This window comes from Mirounga angustirostris, unplaced genomic scaffold (genome assembly GCF_029215605.1).
Source record: "Mirounga angustirostris isolate CCGP_5_RB_7025 unplaced genomic scaffold, mMirAng1.0.hap1 SCAF_11, whole genome shotgun sequence".
Taxonomy (NCBI): Eukaryota; Metazoa; Chordata; class Mammalia; order Carnivora; family Phocidae; genus Mirounga; species Mirounga angustirostris.
In genome coordinates, this window is record NW_026991719.1 from 73,003,971 (window position 1) to 73,013,428 (window position 9,458).

General features: G+C 34.6%; 1 protein-coding gene across 1 annotated transcript; it reads left to right on the plus strand.

The window, feature by feature from the left end:
- The first annotated feature begins 6,532 nt into the window (after positions 1 to 6,532).
- CPXCR1 (CPX chromosome region candidate 1) lies at positions 6,533 to 7,509 on the plus strand. Its single transcript, XM_045900717.1, is given in 2 exon segments — positions 6,533 to 6,846; positions 6,894 to 7,509. Coding segments are annotated over 2 exon segments (930 nt in total).
- Positions 7,510 to 9,458: the final 1,949 nt, after the last annotated feature.

A 9,458-nucleotide genomic window follows, 5' to 3' on the forward strand; every position in this document is an offset into this window, starting at 1 on the left:
TCTCCATAATTTAGCTGTTGTTGATAATGCTACTATAAACATCAGGGTGCACATATCCCTTCAATCAGTATTTTTGTATCCATTTGCTAAATACTTAGTGGTGCAATTGCTTGATCTTAGGGTAGTTCTTCTTTTAACTTTTTGAGGAACCTCCATACTGTTTAGCAGAGTGGCTCCACCAGTTTGTATTCCCACCAACAGTGCAGGAGGGTTGTTTCCTTCACTATGAAAAAGATTTTTATCCTGATGAAGTCCTAACAGTTCATTTTTGTTTTTGTTTCATTTCCCTTGCCTCTGACGATGTGTATAGTAAGAAGTTGCCAAGGCCAAGGTCAAAAACCTTGCTGCATGTGTTCTCCTTCAGAATTTTGATGGTTTCTTATCTCACACTTAGGTCTTTCATCCACTTTGAATTTAGTTTTGTATATGGTGTAAGGAAGTGGTCCCATTTCATTCTTCTGCATGTTGCTGTCCAGTTTTCTCAACACCATTTGTTGAAGAGAATGTCTTTTTTCCATTGGAAATTCTTTCCTGCTTTGTTAAAGATTAGTTGATCATATAGTTGTGAGTCCATTTCTGGGTTCTTTATTCTTTGTTTCATTAATCTATGTGTCTGTTTTTGTGCCAGTGCCATACTGTCTTGATGACTGCAACTTTGTAATATAGTTTGAAGTCCAGAATTGTGATGCTTCCAGCTTTGCTTTCCTTTTCAGGGTTGCTTTGGCTATTTGGGATCTTTTGTGTTTCCATACAAATTTTAGGATTGTTTGTTCTAGTTCTGTGAAAAGTGCTGGTGGTATTTTGATAGGGATTGCATTAAATGTGTAGATTGCTTTGGGTAATATAGTCATTTTAACAATGTTTGTTCTTCCAATCCATGAGCATGGAATTATTTTCCCCATTTCTTTGTGTCCTCTTCCATTTCTTTAATCAGTATTCTATAGTTTTCAGAGTACAGATTTTTTACATCTTTGTTTATGTTTATTCCTAGGTATCTTACTGTTTTGGGTGCAATTGTAAATGGGATCAATACCTTGATTTCTCTTTCTGCTGCTTTATTATTGGTGTATAGAAATGCAACAGATTTTTACATTGATTTTGTATCCTGTGACTTTGCTAAATTCATGTGTTGGTTCTAGCAATTTTTTGGTGGAGTTTTTTGGGTTTTCTACATAGAGTATCATATCTTCTACAAATAGTGAAAGTTCAACTTTGTCCTTGCAGATTTGGATGCCTTTTATTTATTTTTGTTGTCTGATAGCTGAAGGTTAAGAATTTTGGTACTATATTAAATATTAATGGTGTGAGTACATCCCTCTCTTGTTCCTGACCATAGGGGAAAGGCTTTCAGTTTTTTGCCATTGAGAATGATATTAGCTGTGGGTCTTTCCTATATGGCTTTTATGATGTTGATGTATGTTCCATGTATACCAACTTTGTTGAGGGTTTTTATTAAGAATGGATGCTGTATTTTGTCAAATGCTTTTTATGCATCTATTGAGCTGATCATATGGTTCTTATCCTTCCTTTTATTAATGTGGTGTACATGTTGTTTGATGTGTAAATTTGAACCACCCCTGCAGGCAAGGAATAAATCCCACTTAACCATGGTGAATAAATCTTTTAAAGTACTGTTGGTTTTGATTTGTTAGTATCTTGTTGAGAAGTTTTGTATCCATGTTCATCAGGGATATTGGCCTGTAATTCTCCTTTTTAGTGGAGTCTTTGTCTGGTTTTGGAATCAAGATAATGCTGGCTTCGAAGAATGAATTTGGAAGTTTTCCTTCCATTTCTATTTTTTGGACATTTGAGAAGGATAGGTATTATCTCTTCTTTAAATGTTTCATAGAATTCTCCTGGGAAGTCCTCTGGCCCTGGACTTTTGCTTGTTTGGAGATTTTTGATTACTGATTCAATTTCACTGCTGGCTTTGGGTCTGCTCAAATGATTATTATTCCATGTTTCAGTTTTGGTAGTTTGTAAGTTTCTAGGAATTTGTCCATTTCTTCCAGATTTTCCAGTCTGTTGATATATAATTTTTCATAATATTCTCTTTTTAAATTTTATTTTATTATGTTATGTTAATCACCATACATTACATCATTACTTTTAATTTTTTGTATTTCTGTGGTATTAGTTGTGATTTCTCCTTTTTCATTTGTGATTTTACTTCTTTTGGTCCTCTCTTTACTTTTTGATAAGTCTGGCTAGGGTTTTTCAACTGTATTCAGTCTTTCAAAGAACCAGATCTTTGTTTTTTTGACCTGTTCCACTGTTTTTATGTGTGTCTATCATTCATTTCTGCTTAAATCTTTATTATTTCCCTTCTGCTGCTGGTTTTAGGCTTTATTTGCTTTTCCCTTTCTAGCTCCTTTAGGTGTGAAGTTAGGCTGTGTATTTGAGACCTTTCTTGCTTCTTAGGTAATCTTGTATTGCTACATACTTCCTTCTTATGACAGCCTTTGCTGCATCCCAAGGGTTTTGGACTGTCGTGTTTTCTTTTTCATTTGCTTCCATGTATTTTTTTTTCCTTTTTTAACTTCCTAGTTAACCCATTCATTCTTTTTTTATTAAGTTCAATTAGCCAACATATAATACATCAACAGATTTGATGTAGTGTTCAATGATTCATTAGTTGCATAACACTCAGTGCTCATCAGATTACATGCCTTCTTTGATGCTCCTCACCCAGTTAGCCCATACCCCCAACTTCCTCCCTTCTGCAACCCTGTTTGTTTCCCAAAGTCAAGAGTCTCTCATGGTTTGTCTCCCTTTCTGATTTCTTCCTGAATCGGAAGTAACCCATTCATTCTTTAGTAGGATGTTCTTCAACCTCCACGTATTTGGGGGTTTTTCAATTTTTTCTTTTGGTTAACTTCAAATTTCATAGCATTGTGGTCTGAAAATATGCATGGTATGATCTCAATCTTTTTGTACCAATTGAGGCCTGATTTGTGACCTAGTATGTGATCTTTTCTGGAAAATGTTACATGTGCACTTGAAAAGAATGTGTATTCTACTGCTTTATGATTAAATGTTTTGAATATATATGTTATGTCCATCTAATCCAGTGTATCATTCAAAGCCATTGTTTCCTTGTTGATTTTCTGTTTAGATGATCTGTCCATTGCTGTAAGTGGGGTGTTAAAGTCCCCTACTATTATTGTATTATTATCAATGAGTTTATGTTTGGTATTATTTCACCTATGTCTTTGTGTGCTCCCAAGTTGGGAGCAAAAATATTTATAATTATTAGATCTTCTTGATGGATAGACCCTTAATTATAACGCAGTGCTCTTCTTCAGCACTTGTTACAGTCTTTGTTTTAAAATATATTTTGTCTGATATAAGTATGTCTACTCTGGCTTTCTTTTCATGTCCATTAGCATGATAGATGACCCTCCATCCACTCACTTTCAATCTGCAGGTGTCTTTAGGTCTAAAATGAGTCTCTTGTAGACAGCATATAAATGGATCTTTTTTTTTTTTTAATCTATCCTGATACTCTATGTCTTTTGATTGGAACATTTAGTCCATTTACATTCAGAGTGATTATTGAAAGTTATGAATTTATTGCCAATGTAAGAGTCCCCCTTAAAATTTCTTGCTGAGCTTGTTTAGTGGTCATGAACTCTTTTAGTTTGTTTGTCTGGGAAACTCTTTATCTCTCCTTCTATTGTGAATGACAGCCTTGTTGAATGAATTATTTTTGGCTGCATATTTTTTCCATTCAGGATGTTGAATATATCATGCCACTTTATTCTGTCCTGTCAAGTTTCTGTGCACAGATCTGCTGTGAGCTGGACCTGACTTCCCTTGTAGGTTAAGGGCTTTATTTTTCCCCTTTCTGCTTTCAGGATTCTTTCCTTGTCCTTTTATTTTGTGAATTTGACTATGATATGTCTTCTGATGGCCAGCTTTTGTTTGAATTTAATGGGAATTCTCTATGCTTCTTGAATTTCGATGTCTGTTTCCTTCCCCAGATTTGGGAAGTTTTCAGCTATAATTTGCTCAAATAAACCTTCTGCTCCTTTTTCTTTCTCTTCCTCTTCTGAGATTCCTATGATACAACCATTATTACACTTTAAAGAGTCACTGAGTTCCTTAAGTCTACATTCATTACACAGTACCTTTTTCCTATCTTCTTTTCAACTTCACTATTTTCCATAATTTTATCTTCTATATCACTGATTTTCTCCTCTGCTCCATCCATCTTCATTGCCACTTCATCCATTTGATTTTGCCTCCTAGTTATAAAACTTTCATTTCAGTCTGACTAGTTTTTAGTTATTTTATCTCTGCAGTTACGGATTCTCTATAGTCTTCTTTGCTTTTCTCACACCCAACTAGTATCCTTATGATTATTGTTTTAAAATCTGGTTCAGACATCTTACTTGTATCTATATTGATTAAATCCTTGGCCACAACTTCTTCTTTCTTTTGGGATGAATTCCTCTCTCTTGTCATTTTGTCTGGGTCACTGATTTTTTGTGTGATTGTTAGGAAAACCTGTTGTATTCCTGCTCATGATAGTACTGGGTATATTAAGAAGCTGAAGCTTTGCAGCACTCTATGATCAGTAGACTTGTGTGAGCAAAAAAGTACTACCCAGTGGAGGCTGGGCCCACTTATACCAAGCCTCTGTGTCCTGCAGGTGTATCTCCACTAGAGCAAGTCCTCTTGAGAATCAGCACAGTCAGCCCTACCCCCATAAGACCAGCATAAACACCTCACACACAACTTTACATCTTTAAATTCAGCTGACCGATTCCTAAATTATCCTTAAGGTAGCTAGACAGAGCAAATTAAAAGCTAGACATTAAAATGAATGGAAGCCATGTTTTTTAATTCTTAATTTCCTCCAGATTTGTTTTCAATCCACTTGTATTTGCTTTTCCCTACCACTACCTTCAGTAAAAATGCTCGTACCTATTTTTCTATTCTTTTTAAAAATATTTATTTATTTTAAGGAGGGCACATGATGTGATGAGTACTGGGTGTTATATAAAACTAATGGATTATTGAACACTACATTGAAACTAATGATTCACTATATGTTGGCTAATTGAATTTAAATAAAAAAAGAAAAAAAAAGAATATTTATTTATTTACTTTAGAGAGAGAAAGAGGAGCCTGGGCATGGGGAGGGGCAGAGGGAGAAGGATATAGAGAATCCCAAACAGACCCCCACTGAATGTGGAACCCAATGCAGACCTCAATCCCATGACCCTGAGATCATGACCTCAGCCCAAACCAAGAGTCTGATGCTTAACTGACTAAGCCACCCAGACATCCCTATCTTCCTATTCTAAAGAAAATTTCCAGGGGCTCCTGGGTGGCTCAGTTGGTTACACCTCTGACTCTTGATTTTGCTTCAGGTCATGATCTCCAGGTAGGGAGATCAAGCCCTGCCACAGGATGGGCATGGATGGGTATGAATACTCAGCACAGAGTTTGCTTGTCAGTCTCCATCCCCTTTGCCTCCCCCCCCACACACACACCGGGTCACACTCACTTTCTCTCTCTCAAATAAATTAAATAAATTCAATTTTAAGAAAAAGAAATTTTCCAACTTACATTGTCCCAAGTCTCCTCATACAGAAGAATGAAACATATTTAATATATAATATATTGAGAATAGGCTGTGATAATTAGTATGTGCTAAAGGTGTTTGAGCAGGTAGGTGACATATATTAAAGAAAAAGTTAAGAGTAGATGTATGAGCCAAGAGTTTGAATCAGGGAAACCAGATATCAGCAGTAAAGCAAACATGATCTAATTATCAGCTTGATTAGTCCTGAGACAATGGGAATGAGGAGGAAATAGTAAATTTAAGTCATATTTTAATAAATTACTTGGGTTAGACTTCACTATTCAGCTTCCTACTCTCTTACTTTCTCTGCCTTCCCCTCTTACATAATTCATAGTTGTTGCCCTTTGCATAGATATTGCTTAAAATGAACAGATAAAATAATAAGACAAAGAAAAATTCCAAGGGAAGAATAGCTTGCTCTTCATAGAAATTTAACCATTTCATTTTCACATAGGTTTTAATTCTCTTTTACACGTATATACTCATTAAAAAAAACTGCCTTCTACTTTAGCCTCATCTTAAAATCTCAGGTCAGTAATTCATATCTATCTTATTAAATGAAAATTTTATTTTATTTATTATCCAAAAGAGAACAACTGCACCTCCCATTGGGAACTATATGTGCTCTAGTGCATAGAATGTATTCTTATATTAGCCAGATGAAATTTTATGTTACCCCAGGTTTATACACGTTCTAAAGCTAAGTAATGAGAACACTTATTTAATAGGAGTCATATTTACTCTTAGTTTTTATTTTTCTCTATTTTATTTTGTGGATCTGTGACTTTGATATTAAAGATGTGATAAACTATAAAGCTGAGAAAGCTTAGGAATAATACATCCATGCTATTTTCAGGACTAAAGAACTGTCTTTTTATGAAATGGAACATTTTTCAGTTTAATGGATCTTTGTTTTTTTTCTCATAAATAGAACCCAGGATGACTTCTCCTACTAAAGAAGGAAGTGATGCCACTGAAAATGATCTCAAAAATTTAGAAAATGAAGTTCCACATGAATGTAGTACAGATATCAAGGCTTCATTTGCTGATTCTAATATTATCACTCATGTGGAAAGCAACCCAGTGAACAGGGAGCTAGACATACTGACCTCCCAGGGGCATGTTGTTTGTCAAGCAGTAGAGGACAATGAGTTTGAAGTTGAGAAGACCCAAAAAGATCTTCAACAAGAGCATTTAAAAGAAGAATCCCTTCTAATTCAGATCCTTATTCCTAGAAAATGGATCTTTCTCATGTCAGGGCTAGAGATAATTACCTATCTGAGTATCTCACTAGAAAAAGCAATAACAACAATCCTTTAACTAACAGAACAAGATTCCACTCGGGGAAAGTGGGGGTGAAAACAAGTGATTTCTATAATAGCACCATAAATTACAAAATTCCTCTCCAACTCTCAATTTTGTGGAGAATCCCATTCATTAACAATCATGAAGTAAAGAGAATGATTCTCCGCCTGCTGTGTGGGAGACATTTCTCTCAGGCTGCAGGTTGTCAAAATACCGTGTGGGTAAAGCTAAAATATACAGCATTTCTTCCTTGTCCAAATGTCTTAACCCATGGGGAGAGAGCCATAATATTTGGAAGACCTTTAAGGGTATACTACTACCATCCCCTCATTGAAAGAATGACATCAGGAAAATTTTACAAATCAACCTGTGCTAAAGGGAAAGATGGCTTCCATATTTTTGTGAGGCCTGTGTTCTATATCCCATAGTCCCAAATTCAAAACACACTTAATAGAAAAGCTTTTGAGGATCATTTGAGATCTCACCATAGCATGAGGGTTGTGATCATAAGCACCGATGATGGTTGGAAATATTTATGTCCCATTTGTGGGAGTAGTTTCAACAATTTTGTTGAATTTAGACAACATTCCTGCAGGTTTCATGGGAATTAAGTCCAATTGGGATGAATTCATTTTAAAATTTAACTTTTAAATATTCATAACTTGACTACCAAATTGAAAAAAAATCATGAATATAATTTTTAGTAGTGTTAGATGGAGTTGCAGAATGGATAGATCAGAAAGATAATAGGATATATCAGAAAGAAACATCTTTGAGAAAGAGGAACAACTCATAAGAAAACCTCCGTTACACTGTGCTATTACAAACAGATCATTAAAATATCAAGGCCCTGATCTGTATTGAGTCAGCAATTGAAAAAAGACAATGCTTGTACTTTTTTTCACTTTTTTAACATCCATCTCTGTAGATAAGAATATTGTTACTATGATCAGATTCCAAGTTCACAGGATCCTGACAATGATAACAAACATATATTGGCAGGCTACACAAAGTCCTACCAGCAGTTTCTAGAGACTTTGCTCAATTTAATATCTGAAATGTTTTTCATAATTGAATAAAAATCATTTTAAAGACATTGCAAGTTGCATTGTATGCTTACAACTAGATAAAAATTCCTGTGCCTAAAAAAAAGTTTCAACTATTATAAATATGCTATGTTTAAATTCAAAATAAAAATTAAACTCATGAAAAGGAAGTAATATAAGTAAAATAATTTGAGATAGAACTGAACAAATATTAAAATGGTAGCATACAACTGTAATTATTGTTTTCTCAGAGAGCTTCTTCACCATTGCCTACTATCACCACCCAAATTTAACATTCACCTTATATGTACATGGACAAATGCCCACACATATTTAAGGAGTTTACTATTTTGCTATTTGCAGCTCAAACTTCTCTACCTCTTATTTCCTTTGATCTGTATAGTCATAAGGATTAAATATAGACACCATAACTAGAGCTCTAATCCAACTTATAGTTATTGTTCACCCATTATGTGTGACTATGCTAGGAGCTTTGCATGTATTAATCTTCACAATAATTTTACATGTGTGAATTTTTATGGTAAAATTAAATGCATAGAAAGAGTTTCTTTTTTTTCTTTTTTATTTTTTTAAAGATTTTATTTATTTCTTTGACAGAGAGAAACACAGCGAGAGAGGGAACACCAGCAGGGGGAGTGGGAGAGGGAGAAGCAGGCTTCCTGCCAAGCAGGAAGCCCGATGCGGGGCTCAATCCCAGGACCCCGGGATCACAACCTGAACTGAAGGCAGATGCTTAACGACTGAGCCACCCAGGTGCCCCAATAGAAAGAGTTTCTAGGAAATTAAATTACTTTCCTATTTAGTAAGTGCATATTGTTATTATTCTATAATAAGATAATATAGCTGGAATTTAATTTACTTAGAGGCTTGTTGTATATTACATCTTATTTAATAAGCATATATGTATGAAATAATATATAGAATTTATTTAATCCATAGATATACTATATTACAGAAATTCTAAACTCTCATAAAGCAGAGGGTATTTAGCCTATATCTAAGACTCATCAAATATTTTCATTTGCAGGTAAATTTGCTACTTCCAGTTACAGTTACTCAATGTCAGCAATGAATTAATGTGGACAATTAAACTAATTAAGAAAATTCAGGCAACTAAATCAAATATTTCTCCATTTTTAAAATAACATTTTATTTATTTTTTATCTCATTTAAGTAAATGAGATACAAAATATAGTTTTACAAAAATATAAGCCATCAGGGGACGCCTGGGTGGCTCAGTTGGTTAAATACCTGCCTTCGGCTCAGGTCATGATCCCACTGAGCCCAGTGTTGGACTCCCCACTAAGTGGAGAGCCTGCTTTTCTCTCTGCCTGCCCCTCTCCCTGCTTATGCTCTGACAAATATATAAAGTCTTTTTTAAAAAAAGATATAAACCATCAGGTAGATATCAATAAAAATAAAATAGAAAAAAAATTTCTTTTTTCTGAGAGTAAAGTAAAAATAGCAGTTGGATTAAAAATAATTTTAGTCAG